At 40.4% G+C, this 18,021-nt stretch overlaps 1 protein-coding gene across 1 annotated transcript in view; it reads right to left on the reverse strand.

Moving 5' to 3' along the window:
• Positions 1 to 1,739, reverse strand: part of EMILIN2 (elastin microfibril interfacer 2) — a 33,697-nt gene extending 31,958 nt beyond the window's left edge. Inside the window, exons 1-2 of the mRNA XM_031066601.1 lie at positions 1,728 to 1,739; positions 33 to 115 (exon numbers count right to left, since the gene is read on the reverse strand). Of these exons, the coding sequence (XP_030922461.1) occupies positions 33 to 115; positions 1,728 to 1,739 (95 nt within the window). The remainder of the gene's footprint in view (positions 1 to 32; positions 116 to 1,727) is intronic.
• Positions 1,740 to 18,021: the final 16,282 nt, after the last annotated feature.

Here is an 18,021-nt window from a genome sequence, read left to right on the forward strand (position 1 = left end):
CTGCCCGAGCTGGCCGGCGACAGCCCCCGTACCAGATTCCCCCCCCTTGGAAAGCTGATGGGAGGAGAGGGCCGGGCCCCTGGGGAAGAGCCCCCGCTGCCGGGGAGCCGGGCTGCTGGGGCACAGAGCAGCCCGAAGCGCGGGGAAGCGGGCACCGGGCTCTTCAGGTGGTGCGGACGTGCCGAGCCCCCGGTGTCTGAGGCTGGTTTGTTGCTTTGTGACAGCCCCGGGTTCCTGCCTGACACCAGTGCCGTGAGGTGGTGGTGTTCCTTCCGTGGCCTGGTGATTTCGCCCACTGTCATGGGAAGGGTGCCGGAGCTACCTCAGCAAGGGATGTACAGTAAGCCTTTAATTGTAAGGAGAGTTGTTCCCTGGGAAGAGTGAGAAATGGGCATTCAGCTTCTCCTGGCTGTTAAAATCCAACTCAAGCACCTTGAGTGAGTGGCCTGCCTGTGTGAAGCCATCCCACCGAGAGCAGGACTGCATGGATGTCCCTCTATCCTCCTCAGCTCCTGCTCTTTTTCAGCAATGAGTCCAACAGAGGGCAGGACCACAGGGATGTCCCTCTATCATCCTCAGCTCCCGCTCTTTTATGAGTTGGATTTTTGGGTTGAAGTGACGCTGAACAAAAGCATCAAGGCTGGGCCAGGGCAGGCTGCTCCCACCAGTGGGAAGGAGGCAGAGGGTGAGAGCAATCTTTGGGTGGAGAATAGTTTGGGTGGAGATTTGGGAACAGTGCAGGCTGCTCCTGCTGAGCCTGGCCAGCCCTAACCCTGCTCCCAAGGCCTCCCATGGCCAACAGCAGCTGCTCAGGCTTTCCTAGCTCTCACTGCAGGCAGAGCCAGCAGCAGGGCAGGGCTCTTCCTTCTGCTGCAGGCAGCAGCCTGCTGACCTCATCATTTGCCCCGACCTGCTGAAACAGGCAAATTTCATCTGCCAGTCTTACTGGGAGTCTCACCCAACAACTTCAACTTTCCCTGCAAATCTGCAGGGAAATAAGCTTTAAAAATGCTGAGGTCAAAATGATGCATTCAGACTGGGTTTTAAGAACTGTTTCATTGGAAATATACACTAAAGCTTCCTGTCCCCTAGAGAAATGTGTGCCATTACAGATGCCTAGGAACACTTCACTGGCAATAAATAGCAATGGAAAAAGATGAGATGTTGCTTCAATCTGTCCTGTTTCACTTGAAACCCTTCTAATGCTCTGTAGATGCTTTGAAGAGGAGAACACCTCACTCTCTTAAGAAATTATGCTTTAACCTTCTCAAGGGTTAAACAATTTCCTGTGCCACTGTTTGCATTCATGGAAGCATGTCATTGAGTTTTCATTATTTTTGCTGGCAGAAATTATCTGGAGTTTCCCCAAACTTGTAGAGAGCAAGACTACAGTTCAGTTCCTAAAAAGCAATGAAGAAGGCTTTTTCTTCCTTTCCCCCTTCCTCACTCAGCCAAGGAACTCATGAAATTTGTCCTTACTCAGCCAAGGACTCATGAAATTTGTCCTTTTCCAAAAGCGATGAGCAACATGGAAGAGCTGCACATTGTCCCACAAAGGGAAAGTCATTAAATAATGAAAGGCTGAGGTCATCCTTGTCTTGAGAATGACTGCATAGTACAAAAATTGATAGACTGATTTAAACAAAATGAGCATGAAGCAACAGTATATTTCCATATGCTAAACACTGAGCTTACATTTTGTTGAAGGAAGACAAAGCAGATGTTACCTGATTTGCCATGAGGGTGCCCAACTTACCTGTGAACTCCAGAGTCAATTGCCTGACCAAATGTAACATGGGGAGAGTTGTTAGAGCTCCTGCTTACCCCATGGAGATGACAGACAATAAGTCAGGAGTTTTCTGCAACTTCAGGACTCTGACAATGTTTGTTCATTCAAGAGCTATGCAAGAAAATCTCTCCTGATTACTGATATATAGCTGTCCCTTTACTGTTTGGATCAAGTACTTTGTAAATATTATGAAACAAGGGTTTCAGAGCATTTGCTGCCATTTCTTTAAAAGGCTATGTAAGACTTCTTCCACTGCAAAGCACAGTGCATTTTGGAGTTTGTTTCATTTAAAATAAACCATAACAATGAAGAAAAAATCCTGCAGGACCAGTCCCATCTTCTCCCTGAAACTAGAGCTCTGTTGGAACTTGAATACAAGTGCTGGTGCAGAGAGTGAAGTTTTAGGGTGGCTGCATGATGGCTCAGTAAGGAATATCAGCAGAGGATGACTTGTGCTAGAAGTGTTGAGCTGAAGAGAAATGGATGAACTTGGCTGGGTGCATAGAGTTGACCTCAGCTCCTCTGATATTCACACTGGGCCTATCAGTGTGATATCAGCTGATTCAACAGTAACTAGTACAGAAACTGGGCTTTGCCTGGAGAATCTTCAGCTCAGGTGCAGACTGAAGATGTGGTCCAAGCTCTGTGCATGGCTGCATTTTTTCTGTGGGTGTAACTAGTTTTATTTCACAGTGTAAGTATGAGGGTTAATTGCGTTCCCAAGGAGACAGAAATGTTCACATTTTGTATTTCTGTGCTATGTCATCTCATCTCTAAAATTCACAGTAATCCCAAGACAGATGATTCTCACAGTGCATGGAAAGCATCCCTCCACCCCTCCCTACAAATGGAGCATGCAGTCTGTGAGTGCACTGAGGAGAGCTTCAGTGGCTGGCCAGCTCAGTACTCACATCCTTGGGAGACACAGTTCAGCAACGTGAGTCCATAAATCCTTTGAAATGTTTTAAAGTTCTTGTTTCTTTGCTAAGCAGTCTGGCTGTGTTTCTAGCACCAAGATCAACCATACTTTCATACTTCATAAGAGGATAATGATGGGGAAACAGCAAGGGCCATGTGCAAGGGCTGCCAGAGAGAGAAAATTGCACAGAGCAGGTGGGCAGAATAATTGGCAAAAATATTACCAGATATTTACTGCAGAACTTCAAGAGAGAAAGGTATCTGTAATGGTGTGGTGCATGGGGTGGAAATGGTGTTTCCCCTGCAATTTACATCCCTTATCCATCAGCTTTTCTTTTCTGTAGATTTCAGCAACAAAGTACTTTGTGAATTCTGGGTTCCTTTTCTTCAGGTTCACTGTCTCAAAACATTGCCAAAAGAACCTGAGGTGAATGGTTTTCAGAGAGGTGTTTGTACTGCCTTGATGCTTCTCTTTAATAAAAAAGGGAAATATTGTCTGTGGCACAAAAGGTCTTTCAGGCACTTCTCACTGGCCATCAGATGTGAGACCTACAGCTGTGAGTAATCGGGGCGTACATTTGGTGCTATGCTAACTCGGTCCATGAGTCAAAGCAGGTCACAGTGTCCCTCTGGAAAGATGAAACCGGCATTAGGGAACAAAGAAAAGTTTGAAGGGAAGTTGTAGGAAACTGCAGGCTAAAAGAGGAAAGCTTGGATGGAGGTGTATGACACATGCTGGCTTGGATATACCAGGAAAAATACTCTGTTGGGGAAAGAGGGTTTTGAATACTGTTTTGTAGAGACATGACACAGCCCTGTCCCATTCACTTGGCCTATATGTCATTACATAGTAATCTTAACATGAACATAAAAATCCTAATTTGAATCTAGGATGGGTGTTTTGCAACTTTTCCTCTCTTGGATCAGAGTGTGAGCTTTGTTTGCAATTTCTTTAAAAAAAACATTCCTCATCACAAGTGATGGGTTTCAATTTTCAAATTTTTATGTGCAATCACCTCATTAAAGTCTGCCAGACACATATTTAGCTGTGAATGTTTAATGAAAATTAATGACTGAATGAAAAATAAATAACAGATGTTAATAAAACTACTATTTATAAACACTTCAACTTAGTTTAAAATCCAAGCAGCACTAGTCAGTGATAAATCAATAAATAAATAAGAGGAGGGAGAATGGAGTATTTTGGTTTTCTCTTAACTGGAGAGCCACCTTGGAGAGCCATTACAGTTACACAACCACAAGGATTTTGCTCATTCCACAACAAAAGGTCTGTAGCAGAGACCATTCTAGGAGCTCTGGAATATGCAGAGAAATAGCCCATGTGGTTCCAACCAGTGCTTGGTCACATCTCCTTACTGAAGTGTCTATCTAGGCATCACTAGCCGTGTGGTGCTGAGGATGTTTCAGCACGTGGGTGGGCAACCTGGCAACTCCAGCCTTTCTTCTCTGATGTTATTTCCTTGTTGGGGAAAAACATTTGTGCTAATTTCATTTATTTAAACAGCAAAACAAATTGGTGTATTACAAAGAGCCCAAACATTGCCTAGTTGTGACATGCATCAAGTGTTTGTGTTGGAACAGATGCTCTTTATTGTCACAGGTATGGTTTTGGCTGGAGCACAAAAGAAACAAGACTATTGCTTGGGAGAAGCTCTCAGCACGCCACTGCATCTGTTCAAGGCTTCAAGGCAGGACAGAAGAGATCGAACTACGTTATTCACCTGGAAGCATGACCTGAGTGCTGGAGCATGGTAAACCAGAAGCACACCACACTTGTGGAACAGCCTGTCTGCTTTATACTGAATGGTTGTGATGCCTAAAGAAAGAGTGGGATTAAGGTCTACACTCCTGCCATACAAAAGATAAGTGCTTCCTTATATTACCTGTTATATGATGTGAGAGGACTGACTGACATATCATCCACTGATATGGTTACCATGGTTTTCTGAGCAGAGCAAGTCTGGACATCCAATATGGGATGACAGTCAGAAGAAAACATTTTATTGCTCCACAAGACCTTTCAGTGAAGAGCCTGAGGCTGGCTGACACACATGTATGGGGCAAAGAAGTTAATGAGTACTGGAAGAAAATCAGAGGAGATTGGCATTTCTTGGCAGAGGGGATGTTAGTGGGAGGGTAGAAGAGGAAGGGGGAAGAGACTTCTTTTTTGTCAGCTTATCTTTGATTTGGTGAAATTGCCAGGTGACTTCAAGGGAAAAGATGTACAAATATTCCTTTGTTCTTTTCACAGCTACTGCTTCTCTAACCCGCACATACAGTAGGACAAAGCTGGTTTGTACAAAGCTACAGTTGCTACCTGTGCACAGGCCCTTCTAAAACCTGCAGGCAAATTGCTGAAATGTATTTAAAAGGCTGAGCTTTAAACTATGCACTGTTTACCCTTGCTGTAAAGAGTTTATTTGAATCTTGCTTCTTATGAAATGAAGAGTTGTCATACTTATTTTGATAGTTCACTTTTGATGGTAGTGCAATATTTCAGAATAAAGACTAAAACTTAGGGCATTAATTACTGTGCAGTCCTTTCCTCCTGTGCTACAGGGCAGCTTTCAGAGTTTCACAGCATGCACTGCCCTTCTCAACATGCTGCCCTCTGATTGAAAGTGACATATTTCAGCTTTCATGATACTTTAAAGATGAGCTGGAATGGAGAGCAAGGGAGTGGCACATGGCTTTGCAGTGTTTGGGACAAAGTTGTCAGCAGATTTTTAGACAATTACATTGCTCTTGATAGAAAATCACATGATTCTGAAGCTTGAATTCCTTTTTCATCAGTTTAACCAGTCAGTCTCATGCTGAAGTTCCTGGGGTTTGAACTAAGTAAGAAAGTTAAGTGAGTCTAACTATAACACGGTCAAGTTTCTATGCAGACATTATAATCTCATTTTAGGAATAATAGGTGTTGGTTTATTTAAAGGAATTGATTAAAAATGCAGTCAGTCCACTGAAAATTAAAAAAAAGAAGGTCTTGATGAAAACAAGAAGCGGAAATTCTTTATGTCAGTAAGACCTAATACTGTGATTCACAACATCAGTCTTGCTTCCTTGGAAAAAATAACTCCTGGCTTATTTCCCAATGAAAAAAAAATGAAGGAAACCTTCTCAACATTTATCTGATTCTTATTTATTTTACATTCAAAAAAATTACTTTATAATTACCTTTTTTGTTCTACAGATTTTCCAATAAATTATTCTTGAGAAATGTTTTGCATTGTATCCTAATTGTGTGTCCAACTCTGTATTAATCAGACTGCAAACCATGAGTGTTGGATTTCTCAGGGCTGCAAATAAATAAACTGGTGACAGCAGTGCTCTGGTTTGATCAGCTGAGAAATATAAATGAGCCGAGGGCAACATACTTGAAGTCGGTAAGTACTTCCCTCCCACAAATGTCAATGGGAATCAACAGCCCTCACCTCTGTGAAAATTAGGAATTAATCACCTAAGATTTGTTTCAGTCAAACCTCTGCTGGATAACATGACTGGATACCATCTCTGTGCATTTTCTGCCTCATTCTGCCACCTCATCTTGGAAATCTCAGGCAAGAATCAATAGTTTATTTAAAAACACCAAATATTCTGTTTTCAGACATGCTGGTTTAAAGTAATTCCATTACTTGGGCAGCAAAGTCCTTGGAGTACTGGGAAGTACAGAAAGGTTTTCCACAGATAATTGCCTTGTTGATTTTTTTCCCAGTACTGGCAGAAACTGGGTAGGTTTAAATATATGCCTCCTAAACTGAGAAACGGAGTAATTCTTATTTAAGAGAAATCTAGTTTGAAGTGATAAGCTGGAATCTGAATAAACCATGCTAATTCCAGATAATTTTATTTGCCAAAATTCTAACAAAACATCCATGTTCAGCTCTTACTCCTAATGAGCAGTAGCCATGTAATTAATTACAACTGGTAGACAGTGAGGAGTATTGAACTATGTATTTAAATTCACTCACCATGACATTTCCATTCTGAATCATAATATCCTTCAGTTAACTGAGTCTTTATGTAAATTGGTAAACATTTAAAATTTAGAACATCTCAGAGGTTTCAGCAGTATCCTTAAGTTGTCTATGAGATGAGTTTAGACTAATCTTGAATTTCCTTTTCCCACCTGAGATCAAAACCTCTTGGTGAGGATGGTGACACCATTTCCTCTGATTCTTTCAGACACATCTTACACTTCAGCATCCTTCCTGCTGCAGGCTGTACAGACGAATGTTCTTGATCAACCATGGACTTGTATCCTCTTTGTCTTTTATTGTTAAAAGGAAATATCTGTTGCCAAAAGAGGGTGTGGTTTTATATGGTCTTGGAAGAGCAGTGGCTACAGGGGTGATGGCTGTGGGAGAAGAAGTTAAAGATGAACGTTGCTGGCGTGTTCCCTGTGTGGGGGACTGAGAACTGGTGGATCAAATGACAGTAATACTTACACTGGACAAGTCTGTATGCGGTAGTAGTAAAATGAACTCATGGCTTTAGAATTTACTTCAGTGAACATAGGATATGAAGAATTTATGTATAGGAGCATATTTTCAAGAATGAACTCAGTCATGGACTCAATTCAGGGCATCTGGCACTATTTACAGCATTTGCTTTTACTTTAACAAGCACAGGATTTCAGGCTTGTAGAATGTTATTTAAAGTATTTTTTTAATAACAGCTAAAATTAAATCTAAACTTTAGGATGAACTCTGTCAGGAATTGTTGGTACTCTCTGCTCCTGTTGATGATGGGCTTTTCTCTTTCCTCCCTTTATCCATTTACAGAAGAACATGGTGGAGTCATTACTGCTCTAGGATGAGAAATGATTAAGGAAGGAATCCTGTTGTTTTATAGGTACCTGTCAGTGATGGTAGAAAATATGAACAAAGTCAGAACTCTGTTGTCTTCAGTGTTACAGTCTCGAGCTTTATGCTGAGGGCTGGTCTCTATAGAGAGTTTTGCCACTCCAATTACACCAACAGTGTTAAAGCCAGCAAAAGGTCTGCAGATACAGGTTATTGTGCATATGCTGAGAAAGCCTATTTTAATTTAGGAAGTGGTTTAACTGTGCCAGATGAAAATTCCTGTATTCCAGTAATAACAGCACCCACACTAAGTGTGATAGGGCACTGAGGTTAGGATGGAGAAGGAGGGAGTGGGAAGAAAGCAGAAAAAGAAGAGGGGTTTTTTAGTCTTTTCTTTCACTTTGTGTTTCTCTTTCTGAAAGAGATTAAAAGCTTATATGTGTCATTGCTGTTTAGAAATACATTAGCTACTATTTTGCTCCTTTTAGTTTTGATTTTGGAGAAATAGGACAATCTTTAAGAAGCTGCCTTGCTTCTTCTCAGTCTACACACTCAGTTTGAACAGTTTTCCAGCATTACCAACAATAGGCCACTTGAAGGCAAACATTCAATTAGTAAATCTCACCAGTTCATTCCTGCTGTTCCCTGAAGTTTGTCATTGATAGAGAAATAATGTCACAGAAGCTGTGAATATTTTTAAACTGCACTAGGGGAAAATAAATTGCCTGAAGCACAGTAGGACATTTCCTAACTGGAGGTCAGGGAAGTCACTGCAAATTATTACACTGTAATTTCACTGCAAATAGTGTACTGCTGAAGATTAACACAAATTATGGGGACAGTTCTCCTTCACGGAACCGACATCCATATCCAGAGCAGAAACATTAAGCCAAATGTCTAGAAATATCAGTTGTGTGTAACTGGAGAGATTTAGATAACTCACAAAGAGCCACTTCACTGAGTGTATCCTTAGACAGCCAAAACTTCACTGCCTCATGCATGAGTTGTCCTTTTTCCCTTGAAAAAATGGGAATGCTCCCAAGACCTTTATTCCTAGAGAGGTCTGCTAAGTTCAGTGGACTTTACAAGTTACAACAGTGAAATCTCGATGGAGAAGGAATGACTTATCATTGTTAGATTACAGGATGTATTTTGTTACATCAGTGTTCTCTTTTAAAACTGAGGCAGAAAAAATAATTTCTCTACCTACTGTGCTTCATTTGTCCTTACATTTTTTTTTAGTATTGCAGCATCTACATTTTGCTTTTTTATTTAAGTTCAAGTTCCCGGAATTCCAGCATGATTTGAGCACATCAGATTGTATTGCAAGAGAAAGTTAGTTCTGGCATTCCTTTGCAGAGAGCAATTTGAAAATTTGACTCAAACCCATCCTACAGACTCAAAAACAAAAAAGAAAGTACATATAATCATATCATTTTCAAATCTGACTTTTAAGCCAGCCTCCTGATTTATTTTTTTTTATTGTTAGTGCTTTGCAGTAATTCACTGTCTTTGTCCAACTGCTTCTGACTTTCAGCAGTCCTCTGGAGTTGCTGTCTAGAGTTGGCAACACAGATTACCTTAAGGCACTATTTGCTATGTGGCAGATTGAAAGGTAACAATTACTTTAATTTATTTATTTTTAGATTCTTTATCCAGTTAAGGAATCAAAGTTCTTTGCTCTTTTATCAACCTTACTTTACAATTACTTTATATCGTTTTCCTTGTGTGTAAGCTTTCTCTGGTAAGGGTCATATATCTGGAATAAGTTGCTGGTGTGAGACTCTTTCTTTCCCCTCAGTTCTGTCTGTGGTAACTGGGTATTTGCATTTTAGTCGCCCCCTCAACCTACAGACAGCACTTCATGCCTGACTCACTTTTTGGTGACTTGCAAAACTCTTCTGAGACATGTAAATGTTGATAATTTTTTCCAGGTTTTAGTAATTTTAATGTGAGGAGCTAGCTTAAAATTCAAGCCTAGATCCTTTGCATGGATATACTCTTTTGTTTTCAGGCAATTAACAAAAGACAAAAAACAAAAAACAAAAAACAAAAAACAAAAAGAAAAAAAAAAGGGAAAAAAAAAGCAGAGGTCCACAGCCAAACATTGCAACATAGGTTGGACACACATCCAGGGGTGGGAACAAGACAATCCTTTTCTACAGACTGTCTCTAGGGTCTGGTCCTGTTTTTCAATTGGCAAAAAGTGGTTACAAAACATTTTACACTGAAAGCAAAACCTCACCACTGTTAAGGACAAGGTTGGCTTGGGCCTTTTGAAGGTGCAGGGCCTCTGCGGGTTCCTGCTGCTGCTGCAAACACAGATGTTTGAAGCAGTCAGAATTGTACACATTTAAATGAATGATGGTTTCTGCCTATGAGCAAGACTTTGATCCAGTGTAGTAGAGGATCAGACTGTTAAAAAAGATAAGACCCGTATGCAGCTGCTCTCTAGTCATTGTTGGATCCTTGGATCTTTTTCTGATATATTAAACTTGGATATTTTTCTGATATATATATTCTATTATATTAAAGAGAGAAAGCGTTTGGTTATCAAAACTTAACTTTGAGTGCAGGTTATTAAATGAGAGTTATACCATCCAAAGCAGTCAAATTTTGCCACTTTAGCAGTCAGTGATGAGCAGATCAAATTTACTCGCCATCACCATCATGTACACAAATGAATACTGGAAGAGCCGCAATGTTGTCTTCCGAGGGTGGAAGTCCAATGGCTTCAAGTCCAGCAGTACAAAATAGCCAGCAGCTCACACAGAAGTCTACTGCTTCTCTGCCTACAGCAATGAATCCTATTTAATCATCTTTATTTTACATCCTAGAGAAATTTATACCAGCTGACTCAACCTGAAGTTTAGGAAGGAAAAAAAATCTTATAAAGTGATATCCAGCATTTCATGTCCAAAGAGTTTTATGTCCTTTGGCAAAGATAATCTGATAGCTCTTTTTTTCGTACTAGAGAGTCTGGTTTTCCTTTTTCTTTTGAGAAGAAGCTTACATTTACTACTTACAAACATTTCTCAACCTTTAATAAATATATATGTTATATATAGAAGACAGTTGTTTTTGAAAAGGTAAGCTGACAGGGGAAATAATAGAGATGAAAGTTTTATATGTTATGGATTCTGAGATGGCATTATTTATTTTTCACCCAAGTGAAAATTTGAACAGGATTTTACTATGTCTGTATCTATCTCTGTAGTTGCTTTGTCAAAGTGTTCCAAGAGCAATAACTGGCATTGCCTAAAACCTGAGGAATGTTCTCACAAATTTCCCTCTTTCCCAGGAATCAGAAGAACTGGAAAAAGTGGAGGCAGATATACAGTTAGTGTCCATAAAAAATGTGGCACGTACATTCCAAAGACAGAGCAGACTTAAAAGTGATATCTGTGATTTTGAAACATCTGAAAACTGAGAACAAGAGAACCAGGTAACAATTATTAAAAACAATTATTAAACTTTCTGATTCCCTAAGTTCTAACTGTATTATAAATGTATTTCAAAAAATTACATTTTTATGCAGAACACTGAATGCTTTGTGCTTTTCCAACTCAGGAAAAGGATACCAAATTTCTTTCCAGTTCTTGCCCCATCCCCTTCCCCCCGCCCCTGCCCCCCCAATGGCATATTTGTTATTATTATTTTTTGCATACAATCTCTGCACATGCAGGAGAGTTTTTCAACAAAGGAAAGGCTTGCATTTGAAGTGGTGTCATGGAAAATGTTCCACATCATCAGGTCCTTGACACATCACACCAATGTGTCAGCATGTCTTTATAAGGATCTGGAACAGTCAGTCTTGGCAACAGAGCTAACCAGCAAACTCTTTGACCCCAAATTCCTCTATTTTGATAATGCTATCATGCATTTGACACAGGGTCACTATTACCCTCTAACATACAGGAAACTTTCATAAGAGAAACTGAGTAATTCTTATTTAAGAGAAATCTAGTTTGAAGTGATAAGCTGGAATCTGAATAAACCATGCTAATTCCAGATAATTTTATTTGCCAAAATTCTAACAAAACATCCATGTTCAGCTTTTTCTCCAAGCCTGGCAGAGACCTCTCCAGATCCTCAGAGAACGCAAGAGAGTTCAAAAGTTCACTTGTTATTTGCACTTCAACACATTTGGTTAAAATAATATTTCCAATATTTCTTAACACTAGAAGTGGTATATATTACAATTCTAAGATCAGAGAAAGTAGAGCAATTCAGGGAAAAAATTCAACACAAACATTTAAAATGTATTTATGGCATTTAAGAACCAGTGTATCAATATATATGGAGTAACTATTCTCCAGCGTACTTGGCAATTTATATGTGAAGCTTATGAAGTAGATCTGTGTATATTCAAACCTGCTTATTTTTCTAGAAAATACTAATACTTAAGAAATATTAACATCAAAAATGACTCGGGCCTGCATAGCCTAGAACATGTTCCCACGCTGTGATTCGGTGGGTGGTTGAGTAACTGGGAATTGCTCTGGGAGCCACAAAATACCTCATAAGGATGATACAAAAACTAAAAAATTCAGAGTGCTTTCTTTCCCACAAGAAAAATATTTTATCACCAAACCATTTTTTAAAGTTAATTCTGTTTTCATGACCTTTCACCAACCCAGGGAAATTACCTGATCACAATGATGAGGAAAAGTGACCCATAAAATCTTCTGAAACAGGGTATTTGGCATAAATTTCAAGTCCACTGCAAAGATGTTTTGTAATGTGTGTTCACTAGAATTCTGAATCCATGCCTATTTATCAGTGTGGAAACAGAAACGGGCTTTAGGAGTTGTACTGGTGAGACTGTCCTTAATCTGCCATAAATCTCTCCCTCTTAGGTTGATGGATGTGTCCATCTGTCCTGATAGACTGGTCAACTCTCCTGCTGCTCCTTGCACGCTTACCTGGTATTCTATTTTTGGCAAGTCCAGCAGTTTCCATCTTGCTCATCTTCCCTGCGCCATCAGCATCCAATTGTAGGGAACATCCAATTGTAGGGAACACTTATCACACTTCTGAGTCTCCTGGGGACTCTCAAGTCATGTGCCAGTAGCCTCCATGGCTGCTTCATGTCTAATCCCAAACTGCTTCACTTCACATCAAATCACCACTTCGGATTTGAAGCAGCTGCCTGATACTGACACTTCATAGACGTTGTATGATTATTCCTCTACATTTCTATCTACTGATGAGGATCTTACTCTTCTAGTATACTAATTACAATCAACTTCCAATCCTTAGAATCTGGTTTAAACCCAGAGAAGAGTAATAAACATAATTCTATTCATACTGGCCCTATCACTGACCCTGAGCATCCTCTTAACTGCACTAAACTTCTGACTTGCCCAAAGTCTTGGAAGCACCCAACAACAGAGGCCTAACAAACTCTCAAGTCTCCTTTTGGGAGATGTGAAACTTCAGACCCAAATTTCAAAGCCAAAGATGTCTGATTCCTTGTGCTCTTATTGCTTCCTTCCCTAGCCCACACTCCTCTATTCGGGCTTTTCTGGGGACTCTTGCTTATCTTTGAATCTCGTTTATCTTGGCACAGGAGGGTGTCAAAGATTAGTAGAGTAGAGAGACTCTACCAGCATCACAAGCTTATTCCAGGAACAGTAAGAGGAAGAAGACCCTTTTGACTTTGAGCAGCATGACACAAGTACGGCACTCTGCCAGCAGTGGCTGGCCTTCCAGTGTTTGTTTCCAGAGAAAGGAGGACAAGAATGGTCAGATCTTGTACAGTTCAGATGCTCTGACATGGACCCCTAGAAGGGCTCAGTTCTGGAGGTAGAGATAATCACCATCCAGAGACCAACTGGATAAATCAGTCTTGGTCTGACCACCCACTTTCAGAGGGACTTTTGCCTTTCAAGCTCTGCATGACAACAAACTGCCTTTGGCATCCAAGGGCTCTCCACTTGGAATGCACTTACAAACTTCAAAACAGTGGTTAAAATGCCAGTGAAGGACAAGATTAATTGCAAGTTTGCACATGTCTGTGCAACACCACACTGCAACAGCACCACACCACAACTCACTAACTGATCTTACCAGTCCCCATTTTCATCATGCTCCTGCAGCAGTTTGACTCCACCAGCTGTGTCGTATGCCTCAGGTCAGTTCAGGTATGAATGATGCAAGATGAAGTTGTTACACTGAAGGCAGCTCTCTCTAAGCTATTATCTGCCAAAATTACCTGCAACAGCAGCAGGCTCAATTTCAGCATGTGAGGCCTCTCACTTGTGACCCAGCCCTCAGTGTGCTTCCACTTCAGCAGTTCTGCTCTGACTTCCCATCACTGCTGGGTTAGCTCTGGCATGCATTACCAAATTTACTCATGACTGCATCTGCCAGAAGTCCTTAGTATGAAGAAGACTTCCAACCATCCCTTCTCACTTTTCCCAGGACGGTCTCTGTCCTAGAATTGCCCCAGGACTCTATTTCTTTTCTGAAGAAAAGAAACTCTTGAGCAACTTGTAGAATGGCCTCCTCCATTGTTTCAGAAGAATTCTTTTCACTGCATTCCTCAGGCTGTCATGAATCTTCCTCTTGCTAAACCAGCTCTTCCAGTTTGTAGAGCAGAGCTGGACCTTTGATCTGCATCTTCTGAATCAGTTAGTTTAGGTTAATATACCACCACACAAGTGCATGCACATGCTGAGAGACCCTTAATTACAAAGACAGGCTCCTGGAACTAAGACAGGGCAGGAACATGACAGTCCACCTTTCCCTTTTCTTGTAAGGCAGCCTTTAGCTAATTTTATGACATTGCCATTTCATTTCTCTACTATATTTTGTTTATAAGAACAGGCTAAAAGCAGGAGCTGTATTTAATACGAAACATTTGTTTTCACTAGCTGTTTACTGGGGAAAGTTAACTTTTAAGTTTTTGGGATCATTCCCATTTTCCATTAAACAAAGTAGCAGCAACTTTTAATTCAATAGCTCAGTTTTTTATTCAGCAACTTTTTAATCTACCAATTTATTTTGTGTGTGTGAAAAATGATGAATCAGAGGTTGCTGCAGTTAGTTGGTTCATCATTCTTTGAAACTTAAGTACACTAAGGGAAAACAATTTTTCTGTTCTTGAAATCAGCCTTGACTGCAATATTTGCTGTATGATATGGTTTAATTGATTTACCAAAGTTGCAGGATGAGGGATAAAGAGGGAGTGAATAATAAGAAAAGAGAGCCCACTAAACATCTTTTCAGTAACTAGCAAGTAACATTCATTTTCTAAAAAGGGTGAATACTATATGATTTAGGCAAAGATTCTTGGGCTGTGTTATTAGATGAAAAAAATCTTTCATAATTTGTTCCTAGGTAAGACAGTGAAACACAGTTCTGCTGTTGTATAAAATATTTTTGATTTTTTGAAGGAAGGTCTTAGCAGCCCCATTTCTCTTGCGAAGTTCACCTGTGCTTGATGATATGCATACAAACAGGGCCTAAATAATGTAATCATAAAGATCAAGGCTACTGTAAAATAATAACCCCAAAGTAGTGAGTGGGGATTTCTTTAGAGCCCTCATAAATACTGAGTCCTATAAAAGCTGGTGAGAGTTGTAAGAATCCATTAACATATTATAAAATTTGTGGAATTTATGTATTTACAAATTGAAAGTACTGTATTTTTTGCCTCTAATAACTGAAAATTTTCCTTAGTTTTATATATAGGCTGGATTAAAATAAAATTGCATTCAATTAGTTTACACATGTACCTTTTCTAAGTCAGTTTTCATTGCTATAGCTGCCCTGCTCTTAGAACCATTTCACAGCAGAGCAGACATGCCACAGAGGCAGAGATAGAGGATAGGAGCAGCTAAAGCACATCCAGTCAACACAGTAGCTCTCTTGGAATTTTTCCACAGTCACAGTGGGTGTGGAAGAGCTTGTCTATGGAAATATAGACTAGAGGAACTGTATGTACACATGTACATATATAACTTGGCGTGTGTATGCACATCCACAAGTCCACACTCTTTATGAACCTGAAATTATGCCTGTTCCTGTGGGAAGATGATCTGGTGTGGCAGGAATGTCAAAATCCCTGTATACACCCTGTCAAGTCACAGGCAGAAAGGGACGCAAACAGCTGCTTTCTACTGATACTGCTACTGCTACCATCAGTAAGACACGTTCTACTTCCTAGATAATAAGCAAACTGACTTTTAAAAAAGAAAACTTAAAAAGTGATTTGGGCATCTCTTATGGTATACTGCATTCTGGCAGGTGAAAAGGAAGTTACTGTAGATCTGGTCTGTGAAGGTTGCCTATCCTTGCTGTGTCATCATGAAATGCAACTTTAATGGATTTTGTTTCCTAAATATTAAAAAAAAACCCCGAAACAGAACAATTTGGGAGCAGAATTTAGTGGGAGAAAATGTTGGTGCATGAAGGCAGATAATGTTTTGACAGCTCCTTAATAATGCTTTATTAAATATCCACAAAATGCCACTACCACAACTGCAGCAATGTACTATAATAAAAGTCTTTAGAACAGCTCATATCTTTGCTGTTAAAAAGCAAGCAACTTGCCTTTCTTTTCCCATTGTGACCAACTGAAGAATGAACCATTTACCAATGGTGGCCGCAAATCTCTTTAAAGGCTTAGGTGAAATGGAGTTTAGGATAGCAATATACTGCTAACTTAATCAAATACGTGCTTACTCTGGAGGCTTCAGCAGAAAACTTCCAGTAATTACACTGCTACAGTCTCTCAATGTCTCAATGGACATTTGGAATGCAAGTTTTTCATCCAGGCTACTGCTGTAGCAGAAACATAGCAACACCCTGCAGTGGTTCCCTGCCCCCCTTTTGCTCCCTGGGCATCCTCCCTTCCTCCTTCCCTCTCAATCCTCTTTCCTGAACTGCAGCTCTGGCTGATAAGGGGACTTTGGCCCTGGCGGAGGCAGAGCAAGTCCCATGGCTAGAGAAGTACTGGTGATACTGGGATTGATGTAGAGTCAGGGCCATGATACTGATGGTGGGGTTGTAACACCACAGGTGTGGTTTGGCAGAAAGGACTTGTCATCCAACCTGCCTCCCTGGGTTACATGGGGTGTCCATCCCCACTCACCTGACAGGCAGTCTCTGCATCCCTGGGTGCTAGTCAAAAAGCAGGCCCAGACCAAAACCACAACCACTTTCTCCCAGTTTCCTGCATGGATTTCCACCATCCCCTCATGAAATCAGTGAGGACAACACACACTGCCCAGCATGGCTGAGGTCCCTGCTCTGCTCTGTTTCACAGTAAAGAGTGGGTAAAGGAAAAAAATTGACACTTACCTTCAGAGCTCCAATTTGTTGCCATGACCAAATCAGCTGCCCTCAACAGCTTTGCAAAGCAGTGATTTGCACTGTAGCAACTTGCCATCACTCTGCTGGAAAATCCTGAAAGTTCCCTGGTGAAATTTCCTGAAATCTCTGATAGCTATTGCACAACACTGGAAACCATCCTTTTCTGTTTGCCTCTTCCACCAGGGAGATCCATCACATGATGCTAATAGCGCCTACACTGACTACCAAAGGCAAGAGATGAATTCCAACAGGAATACATATTTCTGCAGGAATACATATTTAATCCAATAAGATTCAAGGTTATCCAGAGGCTAGAGACTGAGGCTAGGTAGATGTCAGAATTAAAATAAATGCATTTAAAAGTACTATCAAGTAACTTGGTGTGGTGGGACAAATGATTACATCGCAAACCCTTAATGATGGCTACCTGATTCAAGTCTTGATGTCTAAATTTAGAGAGACAAACAGAAAAAAGGGCTGAGGTAGGGCTAGCTTAGTTTCCTGTTGGTGTTACATGTTATACTTGAATATATTTATTTTCTTTAAGAGTAGCATAATTTGATGTTTAACCTGTCTTTAAAGCATGAAGCTCTGGAAAACCTTCAACCAAAAATTACACTGCTTTATTTCTCCTTAATTTGGAGAAATTTCATTTTATTAGAACTGTCACAGAGATGTGCACCAGTGATCAGTATTCTAAAACTTCTAGCAGAAGACCACCATGTCTTTTTAAGTTTAAAGTCCTTTTTCAGAAAAGGAGTATGTATATAAAAATGCATGTTGCTGAGAGTACAGATCAGCAGATCTGGTGTCAACTCTGAGGCAGAAATTCTTTGAGGCAGATGTGAACCCACATGTCCATACCCCTGAACAATGTCTCCTAGGCTATTCACAGGGTTTCAACTAACAACTACTACACTTTTAAAGTTTAGCTTCCTACTCCTGCCCTATCTTTGTCTTTCAATCAAGTCGGTTTCCAGCTGCTTGCTCTGACTCTGGCTGAAATTCTGTCTTTAATCATGCTTGATCCTTTTCTGCCCTGTTCATCACTAAAATCTTTGCAATGCAGATCATTAAAGTGACCTTTGACTATTTTCCTCAAGTCAGCTTGGGATGCGTTTTAAATTAAAATCTCATCTCACGACACAATCTATTCAACACAAGTGA

This window comes from Geospiza fortis, unplaced genomic scaffold, assembly GCF_000277835.1.
Source record: "Geospiza fortis unplaced genomic scaffold, GeoFor_1.0 scaffold53, whole genome shotgun sequence".
NCBI classification, from domain to species: Eukaryota; Metazoa; Chordata; class Aves; order Passeriformes; family Thraupidae; genus Geospiza; species Geospiza fortis.